Source organism: Gobius niger (genome assembly GCF_951799975.1).
Source record: "Gobius niger genome assembly, chromosome: 12".
Lineage (NCBI taxonomy): Eukaryota > Metazoa > Chordata > Actinopteri > Gobiiformes > Gobiidae > Gobius > Gobius niger.
In genome coordinates, this window is record NC_136863.1 from 27,087,698 (window position 1) to 27,104,793 (window position 17,096).

The 17,096-nt window shown below is 41.1% G+C and overlaps 1 protein-coding gene across 1 annotated transcript; it reads left to right on the forward strand.

The window, feature by feature from the left end:
* Nucleotides 1–1,516: 1,516 nt before the first annotated feature.
* LOC306971341 (B-cadherin) lies at nt 1,517–16,062 on the forward strand (the record flags this gene model as incomplete). Its single annotated transcript, XM_079567581.1, has 15 exons — nt 1,517–1,558; nt 2,366–2,428; nt 2,503–2,628; nt 2,738–2,893; nt 4,127–4,274; nt 5,137–5,309; nt 7,870–7,998; nt 9,333–9,518; nt 9,671–9,915; nt 10,274–10,416; nt 11,407–11,628; nt 12,912–13,136; nt 13,375–13,499; nt 14,019–14,162; nt 15,793–16,062. 15 exons carry the CDS (start codon nt 1,517–1,519, stop codon nt 16,039–16,041), a joined length of 2,376 nt encoding a protein of 791 aa, XP_079423707.1. The 3' UTR covers nt 16,042–16,062.
* Nucleotides 16,063–17,096: the final 1,034 nt, after the last annotated feature.

Here is a 17,096-nt window from a genome sequence, read left to right on the forward strand (position 1 = left end):
ACCAGGACGCCAGCTGCTTTATTGGATGGCATTTACAGGATTTTTTTGGTTATTTTGCTATAATAAAAAAAGCTTTTATACTTTTGAGGCTTTCCTGTTTAGTTCAAGTTTCCTGTGTACTTCTCTCAACGATTAGATTTCAGTTTTTGTGTTTGTTTTTACCTACTTTTTATTCATTAAAGTTAACCAAAAGAATACTGAACCCCTTGTACCCCTGTTTCACAATATCGGTAACACACAACACCATTTTTTAAAGTCACACCTACCTGTTTTCACCTGGTCATTCTAAAGTTATCATAGAAAAGAAATGAACTACATTGTCAAGATGAATATCTAATGTGAACTAACTGAAGAGAAGCCGTTTGTAGTTTTTGTGTGTTTTAGGAGTTGGCTGGAAGTGGCCGTGCGAGTTTTTACCCACATCAACAGACGTGTGTGTTGTGAGTGACATCAGGACGTCGCCTTCAGCTGAGCAGGTTCCTCCACTGATAACATCTAACTGCTTCTCATGTGGGATTGTTTATTGTCTCCTAACCCCCCTGTTGTGGTCGCTCCTACCCGCTGTGAGGAGAGGGGCACCTGGGGGATTGACCGAGGACGTCTGCGCTGAACACACCACGGGGATTATGGCGTTTGGAGTTTGGATTTTCCTCCTTCAAATCTGGGTAAGTTTTGCGGGTCGGCTCTATCTTCAAACTGATTTGGATGAAAATCAGACCACGTCTCGTGACCAGTTTGGGCAGAAATGTGAGAAATTCCAAAGTGTTCACATACTTTTTCCTCCCACTGTATTTGTGGAGGCACATTTTGATGAAAAAAACAAAGTGCTTATTGTTTATGTTTATCCAATCCATTTTATTTGTACAGCTCTACCACTAAAAGAAACAGAATCAAAAGAATAGAAAACAAAGAGACTGCACTAAAACCTGTATAAAACAATAAATCGCACGTGAAAAGCATACATATAATAAATATAATATAATAAAAACAGATAAAACAATAAAACAAACAAGATAAAATAAATAAAAACACAGGGGACCACACAACTCACGCGATGTTAAAAACCTGAGAATAAAAGTGGGTTTTTAGACGAGATTTAAAACGCTCCACTGTGGGGATAGATTTAATGGAATGTACAGCGACGAAATGGTTTAGTAAACTATCAAAAATAATATATTTATCTCAATATTCAAGGCATAACTAACCTAATGGGGAACACTACAGGCAAAACCATTCTTTTAGTCTTTCAAGTTTTGTGCCAGTTTGCTTAACTTTCACAAATAAATCCCAATCTTCACAAAAAATAAGGGCTCGGATTCAACATGTCTTTGTAGATTTATGTGGAGAATTGTAACTTCAAGGGCCATTTTCTCTAAATGCATTTTTCTCACATTGTTGTGAAAACATCTCAGCTTCAGTAGCTCCTGCATGAACCCCATGTTCCAGTCTTGGACTTTATTTCAAAGTTATTTTCAGAGGGACTTTTCACTCTCTGACTCTGCCTGATTGATCAGCCATGATCCCGTCAGACCGTAGCAGCTCAGCAGGGACGGGCCTGGTCAGTACTTGGATGGGAGACCGTTTGGGAAACACCAGGAAGCCTAGTGAATGTAGTGAGTGAGTGGTGGAGGTTGGAGGGGCCGATGGCGCAGACTGGTTGCCTCGCTTCTGTCAGTCCCAAGGCAGCTGTGGCTACAATAGTACGAATAATGCAATGTGAAGCGTCTTTGATTGTCCAGAAAAGCGCTATATAAAACCGATGCATTATTATTATTATTATTATTACATTTTTTTAAGGCACATCATTCTTTTTTATTATTAATAACTAGCTTATTCTGAAACCAGATCATCCTCTTAGTGCAAATGTTGTATCTAGTATGTCACAAAATAAAACATACATTTAAGCCTGGCTCTATCCATTATTTTCATTTTGTTGCCAAAAATGCAGGCAGTTGTCTAGTTTAAAAAAAATATTGAAACCAAAATATTATTTTCATATTTATTTCAGTAATCTATGGTAAAATATTCAAATAATAATCGTATTAATATGAATACTAATGAATGTTATTTCCCCCCCTTTTCCCCTGCAGAGTCTTGCTTTAAACCATTGTTCCACACAGGTTTATACAGAGGCTGTACTTTTCTGTTTCATGGGCAATAAATGTGATTTTCCACAGACCTACTCCTTTATATTTGTTAAACAGGGCAGCTGTGGCTACATTTACCATCACAAGTATGGAGTGAAGGAATAATGTACTAGAAAAGAGCTATATGAGACTAATGCATTATTATCATTAGTTTTTGACTTCACAGTGGTATTTCATGGTGTAAAGATGGGTGATCTATTGTCACATTGTTCTTGCAGTTGCTCGCGGCTCAACCTGAGACACAGATCCAGGCCCCAGCCTTACACAACAGCAGTCACACTGTACGTTTCTGGTCACGTACACGTTTATGTGCAGTGTAAGACCCCAAGAATGATTTTATACATGTTTTTATCAGGTTATGTTTAATACAAAACCGGAGAACAACTTCCCACATGTGAAACGAGTGAAAAGGGAGTGGGTGATTCCTCCCATGTTCTTCCCTGAAAATGACAGAGGTCCATTTCCTAAATACATGGTCAAGGTGAGAAGAGGTTTTCATGTTTCCTTCATATCCTGGTGAATGACATCAAAAGCAAGCTTCTGTCCGGTTACATGAGCTCATCATAGTAACTGTTTCCGTTGTGTGTCAGATTCAGACCAGTAAGGGAGTGGACGTGGAGATCAACTACCGTCTGACCGGCCCGGGGGCAGATGAGCCTCCACTGGGGCTGTTCACTGTGGATCGCAGGACAGGAGTACTACAGGTCACCCAGCCGCTGGACCGAGAGAAGACACACACCTACACTGTGAGTCTGAGACAAACCATGGGCCTCACACTCATTTCTGTGGGCGGATTGACCCACACTGACCCATTCAAGCATTCAGTCTGCTTTGTATTCTACGTTCCAATTTGGCAAAAATGTAAAATGTCTGGACATCTCTGGACTATGGTCATACTGAACTGCACTTTTGGCAATACAGGAGTTGGAAAAACAAACCAAGTTCCATTTACACATTTGCAAACCAAATGATAGATTTATGACACAATTTAGTATCAAAAGGAGACAAAAATAATCTTGGCTTCTAAAACTGTCCAGGGTGTGCTTCACCGGATACATTCAGGTTCTTTGATAAAATAATGGCCTAGGTCATAATCACAAGATGCTACACAGCTTACAGTTAAACATTAACTTAACATTAACTGTTTATTTTGGGTTACAACAAACCTCTGATATCTAAAGATGCAACAGTGTTTGGAGAGAAGAATGAAACAATGAAAATGATTCAGGCAATTATTTGAACAAGGTGATGTTTTTACTCAATGCATACCAGCGCCCCCCCCCCCCCCAAGGATTTTAGCCACTAAAACAAAGGAGCACTAGTTCTCTCTACAAACATTCCTCAGACGACACAGACCGCTTTAACCTGAAAAGGAGCTGAGTCTGACTCCAGGATCATTATTAGCCAGTAGTATAAGCCGGATAAACTAAGATCCAGTGACGTCCTCATGAAGGAGCCCAAAAGTGGAGACAATATTCAGAAACATGTTTGCGTGATGTTGGTCGGTAGAAAAGACTTTCAGCCGTTAGAATAGTGTGAATCTAATCACTTACAAGTAATGATAATTTTCAACATTTATCAATTATGTTTTTGAAGATTTCTTTATTTCTTTATATTTCTCTGTAATAGAGTCTGTAGGTCTCTCCCTGAGTTTAAACTTTAATCCCATTACCAAGAACTCTCGCAAAACTACCAGTGCCATAGGCGCCGATCCCGTGGGTGCTGCGGGGCTGGAGCACCCACTCAAATCTTTGGGCACCCAGGCGGGAGAGCACGAAGCCCGTTCATTTAAACGGAGAAGGAGGGAAAATGTTCATGGCGCCCACTTCCAGGCAACTTTCAGAATAAAGTGAATACTCTCTCAAAGAAGAAATTGGAAGTTAACTCTTAGTATGAAGACGCTTTGCCAGTGTAGCTGGAATATGTGTAAATATATAAACTCTCAGATGTGTTTATTTCCTGTATGTGCTTAATTTTAGCTGTGGGTTGATGCCATCTATGCTCACCGTGGCAACAAGGCCGAGGAGCCCATGGAGCTGACCATCCACGTCATCGACCAGAACGACAACCGGCCAGAGTTCACCCAGAGCTCCTTCTACGGGACGATCAGCGAGAGCGCTAAGGCGGGTGAGGAAACGCTGCTGCTGTCACGTGACGCGCGCGGCTCGTCTCTGCCGCTGTTCAACTGGTTAGTTCAGAATCCCATTGAATTGAATGGTCTGGAGCCAGGTCATCTGTGTGATCCTGTACAGACATATACTCCTGCCCGCTCTGAGGTCTATGAGGCTGCACTGCTGGCTGTGCCCAGGACACAAATGGTACTCGCACCCGCTTTCTATCCGGCTAATAACTTGAATTCATTTTAATCATTGCTTAAGACATTTTTATATTGTAAGGCATTCGGTGTGCTGGTGTAGTTTATTAATACTTGATGTAATGTAATTTTATTAATTTTGTATTTTTGATGTCTTTCTGTAAAGCACTTTGTAACAGTTGTTTAGTAAAGTGCTATACAAATAAAGTGTATGATTATATTATTACATGCACGTTGTGACGTATTATATTCTCATACTGTATATTCCACCAACTGCCCTGGCCTCATCCTCACCCTCAGCCTCTTTGGGTCATTATATAATCAAGCAATAAGCATCATGAACAAAAAGCAGAAACTAATATTCACATGTATAACCAACCTGACCCAGGAGCCACAGCAACAAGACTTGTAGTTATTTGTGTCACTGTAGAAAATAATTGTTGGAGGCGTCATCTACACTGGGCTGTTTAGATTTGTGGACGTTTAAACACTGAAATTACAAGTGTGTGACAAATCCTTTGTGATGCTGCTGTAAACAACCCAGTACTGATGACAGCTCGGACAACCCTTCTCTATGATGTACTGTGTCGCTTTTCATTATTGAGAAAGTATTGCAAGATTTGTTTTTGACAGTGTTTCTCATCTTCATGTTGTCTTTTTGTGTTTTCCCCAAAGGTGACCCTGTCATGCGGATAACTGCCACAGACCGAGATGACCCTGACACTGACAACGCCATCATCAAGTATCGGATTTTGTCCCAAACACCAGAAGTCCCCAGTAAAGACATGTTTGCAATAAACCCATGGAGTGGAGTCGTCAGTGTGACGGGAGGAGGGCTGGACAGAGAGGTGCGTCTGTCAACACAATACAAGGCTCATGTTTACAAAAGTCCAGCTGATGTGGGCGTGCACCCTGTACGTGCACCCTGTACGTGCACCCTGTAGGTCTCCAAACACCACCTATAGTCACCTTTCTCTCATGAGTTCATGTGCGCATCTGACACGGGACATAAAGTGATCACATGAGAGTTTATGTCACTGTGACTTCGTTAGCTCTATGTTTATGAGCAGATCTACTAAAGACAGCCTTTCTCCTCGTTCTCACTGACTTCATTCCCAGGACCCGACAGAGCCTCGATGACCCATGCTCTCTGTCTTGTTTCTCCAACAGCCCTTTGTTTATGTGTGGGACATCTATCCAGTCGCCTCATCACTAAACATGTATCCCTCCGCTGTTGCCATTGCACTGTATGCTAAGTTGAACACGCGCCCGTCGTTCCAGCCTATTCACTGCTATGTCAGAAAGCATCTGCCTGTACCTTTGGGCAGCTGAGTGAGCTCTGATGTAAGAGAATTGTAAGTCAGTCAGTAGTCGGCAAACTTCATATATTTTTTGAAAAGGCTATAACAACATTCTGTGGAAAAGTAGACTTGAAAGAATGAAGCACTTGTGGATAAAGAATACATCACAAATGCACACAGGAGAGCTGAGACCAGGTACTTCATTAGTAACAGTTCACTGGTTAATCGGTTAACCATGAACATCCCCATGCTTTTCATTTACATTCACCAACTGTTGTCCACTCCAGCCTTCCAAACACACTGGACCTTCCATGACTTTTCTCACACAACATAATAAGACAATCGCATTAAATATAGAATCTGTGTGTAAACCAGATATTAACTAATTTAAACACATGTGGGTCATTCATCAAGATAGGTGCTAAATAGGAAGTGCAAGCTGGACAATTGCACATAGCAGTGGCATGGCCCTAAGCGGAGTTTAACCCGGGACCGTCCTGACAACAGTGTCATTGCAGATCGGCCCTCTCCCTGACTACCTTTGCAAGATAAAGACTGACATTTTGAGAAAACACAAGAGCATTTTTTTTTAAATGTATACTGATAGGAAAGAAAAGAAAGCTTTCATACAACAGAGCAGTGGTTCCCAAACCTTCCCTCGGCTTGTGTTGTGTATTGGAGACGGCAGCCCCAACAAATGCACTGTATTGTTCTTAACCATCTTTCATAACAGGATCTTTTGTTCGTAATGCAAAAGGTATTTTTGCTTTTTAAACTAACTGAGCCTCTGACCACACTAAGCTGAGGTGCCCCCCTGAAGTCTCCCCTAGAGATGGAGATTCATTTACATTTGGATGGAATCATCCCCACAGGGGGGTGCAGACGCTCGTGTGAAGGCAGTAACAAAAGATTGAAGGGGATAGTAACAGGAGGTCAGCTGAGACCACAGGGAGACTGATAAGGATGAGGTCAAAGGGCCCCAGGTGGTGATCACGTCAGGACAGTTTCAACATACAGGACACAACAAAGGGTTCAGTTCAAAACACTTCTGCCTTCACCTTATCTCTTTATCCACAGACTGTTTTTTCTTCTGATTTAAATCATGTGCTAAAGAAGCCAAAGTTTAAGTCAGAGTGAAAAATATTATGGTATTCTCCATAAATATGTTTACGTCGACTCATTTCTTATGTTTTTGGCCCAAAAGAAAATATGTTGTAGACTTTCAGCTTCAATTTGAGGCTATTTACATCCAAATGGAATGAACGGTAAAGGAATTACAAACGTTTTTATGTGAGCCTCCCACTATTCCCACTGTCAAAACATCAAATACTATTTCCAAATCAAGAACCATGAAAACAGGCCACATAGATCATTGTAAAGAGTTTCCGCCGGGCTTTGAAAAGCATTACATTGGATTCAAATATTAAATCTAAATCTCTTGGAAAATTGCTCAACATATTTTACAACATAAGTTCATAGAAAATCCCAAAATGATGTTCTGACTCAAAAACATGTTCAGCTGCTGTTTTGGCTGAAATTGACCACATCGTTTGCTAAAAACTCTCTTTCCTGATGAAATGTTTGCAAATATTAAGGAATGAAATATGTGCAGATTTTCTTCGGCATTTGTGGCATTAAAATATAGTATTTGGGCATAAAAATGGCTAAAAGGATTAAATGTGACTTGCTTCTGCCTGTATAAACCCTATGAACTATAGTTCTCATTTTCACATGAAGCTTTAGTCACTGATAGTTTTACTCACAGTGGGTGGAGCAACAAATGTCTGTCTTACTGAAAAAAAGCTTTGATTTGTTTTTGATTGAGTTTTTTTTTTTTTTAACAAAATGTAAATCAAAAAATAATATATATATTTTGTCAGACCAAAACATGGCCAAAATTGTGCTAAGTTACTGAAATTATGACTGGACTTAAAACTGGTCTTCTGCATAAGTTAAATGAATGAATGAATGAATGTGAGTGAAATGTGACTTGTGGATGTTTCCCTCTTGTGGCCAGGCCTGGTAATTACAGATATTGTAACCCTGAACAGCCACATTTCATTTTCATGTTAATTATTTGGCTTTTATTTGTCTAAATCTCTTCCAGGCCCATTGGGAGTACGCGCTGATCGTGGAGGCGGCGGACATGAAGGGAGAAGGCCTGTCCACGGCCTGCTCTGCCGTCATCACCGTCACCGACAGCAACGATCACGCCCCTCAGTTCAGCAGCGCGTCGGTGAGAGTGCCGTATCTTTACAATAATATCACTTTAACTTTAAGTAGAAGTCAAAAGTAGTAACCAGATCATTACTGTCCTTATGCACAACATCAAGTTCTTTTCCTCTCCATAACAAAAGCTCCATAACACACCTTTAAAGTAAAAGTTCCCTTAAAGTTCCCTTCAAACTCTGTCATACTTGCCTTGTTGGTAAGCTTTGAGGGCCCCCCAGCAGGGCCTGAGTAGTGATGGGCTAAATGTATCACGAGCGTAAGTCACGTGACCAACACTTTCACTGTGTCATTTTGTATCACGTAGTGTCATGTGCAGCAGCGAGCAGCAGGGGGCGCCAGCTGAACGAGAGCAACACCTGACTCAGCACTGGATGCTGATCCGGGGGCCGCCCAAAACTTTGGCCACGAGGCCAATCTGCCCTGATAACAAAATGGTTCAATAGAAAACGTGTAGAGCACGTCTAGTTTTTTCTCTTCACGTCCAGACTGAAGTTCACCGCTAAAACATAGATCAGGCTGGTACGCAAGTACGTCATCCTGCACTTCACGTGGCTCTGTGAGGAGAGTGTCCAGTTAATAATCAGAGGGTCGTGAGTTTGAGTCAGATGATGGGCTATGATGGTTTAGTCGTTTGACTTGATATTCGCTGGTAAACAAAACCCTGTTACTGTCACAGGCACTATCCTTTATTAAATCTTGGTCAGTGACTTCATTTTTAGATGGTTGTATCACTGATACTTCTCATTAATTATCATTCATTTGTTTCTATTTTCATTATCCAGAGCAGTTTTCCTCTTTCTAATATCTCACTCTCAGCTGTTAAGCAGCTCAATCCTGCTTCATATTTTTGAATGAGAATAAATGAGCTGAGTTTCATACTCACTGCTGCAATGCTTTTACACCACCAGATGGCGCCTATGAGCCTCCCAACACAGTGTGATACAGTGTGACGGTATTTTGAAAGTGTGTGACACACACTCTGAGGCATCATTAACCCATCACTACCTCTGAGGCTTCACAGGGGAGCCCACTTTGGGAACCACTTATAAATACTTTTTCTACATTCATTGAAATACTTGTTTCACTCGGCAATGCCTTTGGAAATCGCAGGTCAAGTCGTAGAAAGTAGGTCGAATTTTAATCTAATATTTCTGCTCAGTTAGTTCTTTGCTTCTCTTTCTGTACTTTTATTACAGTAAATGATTTGAGTTTTTCTTCCACCTCGGAGCCAATATGAATGTGTTTTAGGAAAAGATGTGTAATATCCACAGAAAGCCTAATGATTCGTTTCAAAGACGAGTTGACAATGGGTAGTTCTGTTGTTTTGCTTCTTTCCAGGCGTCTACATCAGTCTCAGAGAACGATGCAGGAGTTGAAGTTTTCCGATTTAGAGTCACCGATGAGGACGAGCTGGGATCGGCAAACGCCAACTCCAAATACCAGATCGTGAAAGGAAACAACGGTGGACACTTCAGAATCAGCACGGGCCCCGACAGGAGGGAGGGCGTCCTCACCACCGCTAAGGTCTGCACACTGTGTTTCTTCATCTCATTTCAGTGACTTTTTCATTAAAACACCAAACATTTGTGGAATAAATCAGTTAGAGAGACGGGAAACAAACAAGTCTATGATATTTCCTTCAGATTCAGTACTATGAAGTCTCCTGTCATTGTTAGGAGCTGGATTTTGAGAGCGCTCCCTCCTACATCCTGTTGGTGGTCGTTACGAATGAAGCTCCTTTCACTCGGCCCGTCTCCACCTCCACTGCCACTCTCACGGTTACAGTAGAAGACCGCAACGAGCCGCCAAGGTTTGCCCCGTCTAAAATACACGCCACCGTTCCTGAAAACGCCGCGCTGGGCAGTTCGGTCACTTACCTCCGAGCAATAGACCCAGACACAGCCAGAGCCACCAGGATACGGTGAGACGGCTCATCTGGCCTCCTTCCTTTCCTTTTGCTTTTGAAATGAGTCACTACAATAACAATATTCAATGTGTGTGATGAAGAGAGACACGACAAACCACTGAGCTCTTCAGTCTGACGGAGGAGGACACAATTTTGCAAACCTAAAAAACGTGCAAATGATCAGTTTTCACCCTGATTTTAGTTGAAATTGAACCTTTCTTTGGGCCAGTCTATTTTTAAGTCTTGTATTGGCACAAATTGCTTCCATTTAATGTTTTAGTTTATACATTTTTAAAGTTTAGTCAATTTAGTCCAAGCAGTTTTTATAAGTAAGAGTAATTAATGCCCCACTCGACATATATGTTTCTGTTAGGTTTAAGCTGCTCTCTGACGCGGCAGGCTGGCTCAGCCTGGACCAGGACACAGGGAGGGTCAGTGTCAGGAGTGACCTGGACAGAGAGTCTCACTTTGTCCGAGACGACAGATATTCTGTCCTGGTTCTGGCCTACGATAACGGTGAGTGTGGCCTTCTATTAACATCAGGCACATCATCACGTGTACCAGTGTCATTGTTCTATCCAGTTCTGCCTTTTATTTCATGTTGACCAATTTATGAAGCTCCAATCAGTGCCAGAGCAGCCTCTGTGGGTTCTTAGCTTTCAAATGAGGCATGTATGGAAACTTTTGGCGATTAATTACAATTAATTAATTATATAAGGTTTAGTGCGATTACAAATATTAGTCGCAACACTTCAGTTTCTTTTTTTCCTGCAGACGTTGCTTAGGCACAAACTACACATACAGCCAAAAACAATTTGACTGTTTATTCACACAGTTAAATGGGCTAGATGCAAGTTGGTCATTTTATTCTCACGACTGCCACCTCAGGTCATACGTGTAACTGCAGCTTCTATATTAAGCTTGTGCATGATGGCACTTCAGACCCGAAGTAACAGCTTTTTGAGTGACAGTGCAGGATTTTAGAGGCAGTTGTGGTGAACAGGTCTGAGCTCATTCTACACATTAGGACATGGCTGGAACATGTAGGGGAGGAAAATACTTAATTTGAACATTTTTAAATTCCGTATGTCCCTTTAAGCGCCGACATAAACTTATTTAAAAAGTAGAGCCAAAAACACATGAGTGGATGTACTAATGTTTATGGACCTGACTATATGAAATAATGATTTGGGGGTAAAAACAGTATTTTGCATTGTCCATAACAATTTGGTGAGCACCACTGGTCTAAAACATATTCAGTTGCAATTTTGGCACAAATTCACCAAATTTTTGGGCAAAAAAGTTTTCCGTTTCGTCCATTTCGTCTTCCTTTCTTTGGTGAAATGTTTGCAAATCTTAAGAAATTAAATATGCGCCCATTCTTTTAGACATTTGTAGCATTAAACTGTAGTATTTGGGCATTAACGTGGAATTAAAAAGCATTACATTTGACTGTTTAAGACTCCTGATTCTTTGTAATATTTGTAATAAACGTGTTGTTTTCAGACACCATCCCGGCGACCGGCACTGGCACCCTGATCGTGACGTTACTGGACGTGAATGACCACGCTCCGGTGATCCTGCAGAGGAGCGTCAGTCTGTGTGACACTGACCCTGTCCCCGTCCAGCTGGACATCGAGGACCTGGACAGCCCTGGGAACACTGCCCCTTTCACTGTGGAGCTGCTGGGACGGCACCGCCTCCACTGGAACATCCACTCCAACTCAAGTAACATTTTAGAGGAAGCCTTTAACATGATATAGTGGCAACATTTCCCGAATGACCTCATGTACATTTGCAGTATTATATGGGCATTATTGTAAAGACTGTTTTCAGTGTAAACCTCAGTCAGGGTTTGTAAATGTGGAGAATTGGCTACAGTGCCTTTTCTACTGAGTGTTTGTTTGTTAGCGTCTTGTTGATAATATAACATAGCCTTTTTGTTGCAAATCTGTCTTTCAAGATAATTCACTACCCCACTCAACCAGCAGAGGGCTTCACACACCTAATCCAAGTGCCCGAAATGTCCAAGAACACTTCCTATGCCTTATTTTAGTTTTTTAACATTTAAAATAAAACGATATTGAAACTTTGTGGTTCTGAACTTCAGGACCTCCAATGTATCATGACAACTTTTACTTCAAATATTTTTGTTGCATATTTAATAGCAAAATGTTTGGCAATGGCCCGCGACCCACTTTTAGGTTCCCAACTCACCAGTTGAGAACCACTGGGTTAGCGACTATTGCCATATTCATCTAAAACAGCTCAAACAACATATTCCTGATCCTCTGTGCGGGTTACAATGAGCCCCTCCCACTCCACCACTCCTCTGGCTCCCCTTTGCTGTGCAACTGTTTCAATAAGGAGACATAAATTGTCGGAATGTCCGCGCAGCTGTAGTGAGTGTTTTCACTTCGTGATGAAAGGATTAAGCTTATTCTGTATCGTTTGCTGCCTCTTGTCCAGGACTCCCTTGAAAAAGAGGTTTTTAATCTCAATGGGACTTTCCTGGTTAAATAAAGGTAAAAAACAAAAAAAAGCTTAGCAAGAGCTGGAGAGATGAGGAAAGCACTTCCTGGATACGTAGGGCCTTTTGGGAGCTGTCGCCACCATGCTAACAATAGTTACTGGTGAAGATCCAAAGATGATGTTTTGATGTAGCGTGCTGTAGGGCTGCAAGGTTTATCGATCTCTAAGCAATTGAGGTTTGACTGCCGCAGTAACCGAACCTCATGAGGTTTTTGTTCTTCTTCTGTGTCTGTATTTGAGAGATAGATGTCACTGATCAGAATTGTGGAGCCTCTGATATCTGGTTCAGCTCAGTGCGTAATAACCCTATTAATACCTCCTTTAAGACATTTCCACCAATCAAAATGCCCAAAATGAACAGTAGGCCTGTATTTTATTCCATTTATTGGCTAAAATCGTACCCAGTTTAAGTTCTTTAATATGACAACAGCAAGTCAAAGGAGTGTCCATGTCTCACCTCCATGTTGTCTCTGTGACAGGTCACGCCGTGTTCCTGAGCCCCAAGCGGCGCATGGCCCTGGGCTGGTCCACGCTGCTGCTGCGGGTGTACGACGCCAGGCTGCTGTACCAGGACAGTACCCTGGAGGTGGAGGTGTGCCAGTGTGAGGGGGCCCTGACCTCCTGCAGTATGCCCCGCTCAGACCCCCTCCAGCACGGGCCCTCACACCTCGCCTTGGCCCTGGGAGCCGTCTTTGCACTGCTTTGTAAGATAAGAAAGATAGCATCTATTACCATCCATATTCAATTCAATATGAAGTTATTATTGGAAAACCCCTTGAGATGACACATCTCGTTTGCAAGAGGGACATAAAAATAAAATAAAAAAAAAACTCTTCCTCACTCTCCGCAGGCGGTCTCTTTTTCCTCCAAGCTCGGGTCCATTTATTTAAATAATATGGAAATTGGAAAAAAGTGCAATTTCATTTTCGTGTTTATTTCCAGTGCTGCTGTTGCTGTTTATTCTGAGAAGGAGAAAACAGCACAAAGAAGAGGTCGCTCTCCTCAAACATCCACCAAGAGACAACATTTGCTACTACGACGAGGAGGGCGGGGGAGAGGACGACCGGGTGAGTGCAAGTGTCGCCACTTTTTCACCTGAAGACTTCTGTCAGCTTCAGATTGAATGTTTTAATAATTATCTCACTTTTATTGGCATTTTGTTTAATTTGTTTAAACCTTCAAATTACTTGTATATTACTCTTTGTCATACATCAGTCCTTCGCAGCACAAATGATTATTGCTAAATCAGAATGACGGACAGAACTAGGTTTATTTTATGAATTTATTATTTTTGACATATTACATACTTTTCTCCTTTTGGCTTGGATATCTTGGATATCTTGGATATCTTGGATATCTTGGATATCTTCATATTTTCTTTAAAGAAACTTTCAGCTTTGTTAGTGTTTTTTTTATCTTGTTCCTTTATTTCGTTTCTGCCATTTTGAAAATGTTTAATTAAGGAACATTAAGGAACATTTTAGTCAACTTAAGGACACAGTGTAAAATCTGTGTCTTGTGACTTGTTTCTATTATAAAATGGAACCTGCTTCATGTGATGTTGACCCTGATACTGACATTTCCAGGATTATGACGCCGGCCTGCTGTACAGAGGTCTGAGTGAGCCGCCCGAGGTCAGCTGCACCGACACGGCCCCCACGAACCAGGGACTTCCAGGTTACAGACACCGGCCTCAGGCCGACGAGGACATCGGGCCCTTTCTCTCAGAGGTGAGGCTATCCGTGCTTTTAGCCTCGGATAATAACACAGTTCAAAGTATTGGCATGTTTATATCACACAGCTTAAAGTCAGGTCCATAAATATTGGGACATCGACTCATTTCTTATGTTTCTCTACACCACCACAATGGATTTGAAATAAAACAACAAAATATATAATAAATTTAAAAAATAATGTAGTTAAATTGCAGACTTTCAGCTTTAATTTGAGGCTATTTACATCCAATTCGGATGAACGGTGTAGGAATTACAAGCGTTTTTATGTGAGCCTCCCACTTTTCAAGTAATGGGACGATTATCAATCAAACTTTATTATTTATAATATTTGGTTGCAAATCTTTCGCAGTCAATATCAAAATCCAAAATGCAAATATCACGCTTGAAATGAACTCTGGACGTCTCTGGGATAATGAGGGAAAATTGTTTGTATGTGTATTCATAGTTTTTATCATCTGTTTGTCAGCCGTGGTTGTTGTAAATGTGCTATAGAAATAAAGCTGACCTTGACCTTGACCTTGAAAACAACCTGGCCATGGAGCAGCCGAGCGGCCACTTGTCCCATTACTTCTGGTCCCTTTAACAGTGGGAGGCTCACACAAAAACGCTTGTAATTCCGACACCGTTCATCCGATTTGGATGTAAATACTCTCAAATGAAAGCTGAAAGTCTGCAGTTTATCGATTGTGGTGATTTATAGAGCCAAAAACATAAGAATTGAGTGGATTATTACCCTCATATTGTGTTGCACTGTTTGATATTGTACTAATGTGTATTTTCTGGGAATGGTTTTGCGGCTTCATCTGTAAAATCTTATATTGTGCATTTGTATTTAGACTGTAACCAGAAAGTAGCCGGCTCTAATTTGCCTTCATTGTGTCCTTGGGCAAGGCACTTCAACCATTATGCACTCTCCACTCTGTTGTTTGGCATATAAATCTGAAAAAAGGACAGGGGGGGCAATGGGGCGTCCTGGTCATTTCAAGGGGGGTCTCATGAAAACCAACAAAAAATACAGTGGACACGGCCAATAACTGCATATTACTGCTACTAAACCACAAAAACAACACGGCAGATCAACTACTTTGTTTTTCATTAATTCATCAATTGCAGTTTGCAAACAATACACTGGAACTTTAATTGCCATGGCCACGCCCATGACAGATAACATATTTACAAAATAGTAGGTGCAGCGAAGTTCATGGAGTGTTGCATTGATTCTTGTGTCTATATTTTTTTCTATGTCAAATGAATAATTAATTATTATTAAGGCCGGGAATCGCTAAAAATAAATAAATCTAATTTTAAATGAATTATTAATTATTGCCTTCATGGAATGCCTAAAATCTCCTACTTAGAATTTACTTTGGCTTTGAAAAAGGCCAAAACATTTCTCTTAAGCTCAGTGCTCCCCGTCTCCGAGCCTTCCCTTGCTGTGCTGGACCAGTTCTGTGACACTGAAAAGCAGGACACTTGAGGTCAAAAGTGTGGTAAATAATGATACATCCAAGTATGAATGTATGTAAAAATTCAAAAGGACATCACTTAGGGCAGCTTTAAATAAGGCTATAAAGCTGAAATCATCCAAATAACAGCATTTGTTTTCATGGTGTGATTGCTGTAGAACCTGGCGGCTGCAGACGCCGACCCCTGTGCTCCTCCGTACGACTCGCTGCTGGTGTTTGACTTCGAGGGCATGGGCTCGGAGGCGGACTCGCTCAGCTCCCTGGACTCCTCGGACTCTGAGAGGGACCAGGACTTCAGGCCCCTGCTGGACTGGGGGCCAGGCTTCGGCCGGCTGGCAGACATGTACACGGGGGGCATGGACGATGACGATGATGACACTCTGCCAGGGAAAACAGAATGGGTGTAATCTTTGTCTCTGCGTTGAAGAACCAACGATGGACTTTCTGTACACAAACAAAAGGAAACATTGTATATCTACATCTTAGATCAATGTTGTATTTTGTATTATGTTTAAGTGTCAAGGCAAATACTAGAGGAAAAAAGCAGCTAAAAGACAAACTATGAAGGTAAGCTACATGCTATTGTGATTGGTAAATGGTCACATTTATATAGCGCCTTTCTACCTGCTTTAGGTCTGGGGCAGGTCAGAGTCAGGACAAAGCCTGACCACGCAGCAAGCCGAGAGTAGCGACCTCATAGGTTTTAGGCTGCGAAAGTGCTTCAACAGTCAAAATACACGCTTATTCGTAAGTTTCTATAAAAACGCCTGCTCCTCTCAACCTGGTCCAGCACCAATGATCAGATCCCACACTTCCACAATGGATGCATTTAGTTTTAGAATTTTATTCTGGGTGTAAGTGAGTACTTTTAACTCTAGTTTGAGGCTTGGATGCAGCCAGCTTCCTCCTTGGCTGCGCTCACGATCTGATTGGCTGTCCATCAGCTGTTTTTTGCAGCTTTTTTACAGCAGCAAAAGATAAATACACTGAATTTTTTTTTACTGATTTTTTTTTTTCAGCAGCGAAAAAAATACACTGAATTTTTTTCAATATGGTGGTGAAATACAGATGCAAAACATGCAGTTACATAAATTCAGTGTATAAAAAACACAGCCAAAAATATTCAAACACAGATTTTCATAGTTTCATATTCAGACGGAAAGAATTGACCCCTTTTAAAAATCATTGTCTGATGAAACAAATTATCTTTCATTTGCTTTTCCCTTTGTATTTTACATAACGAAAATTGAATTTGAGGACTTGAAAATACATGCATCAAATATTTAAGAGGTGAATTTTGAATTTTTTAACACATCGAAATGTATACTCTGAATTTTCAGCTACTGAAATTCGGAGGAAAAAATATTCAAATGTGTTTTTTCATGGTAAAAAAAATTCAAACTGAAAAATTCAAGCTTATTTAAAATTCAAAGTCTGATGAAACAAAATATCTGCCATACAA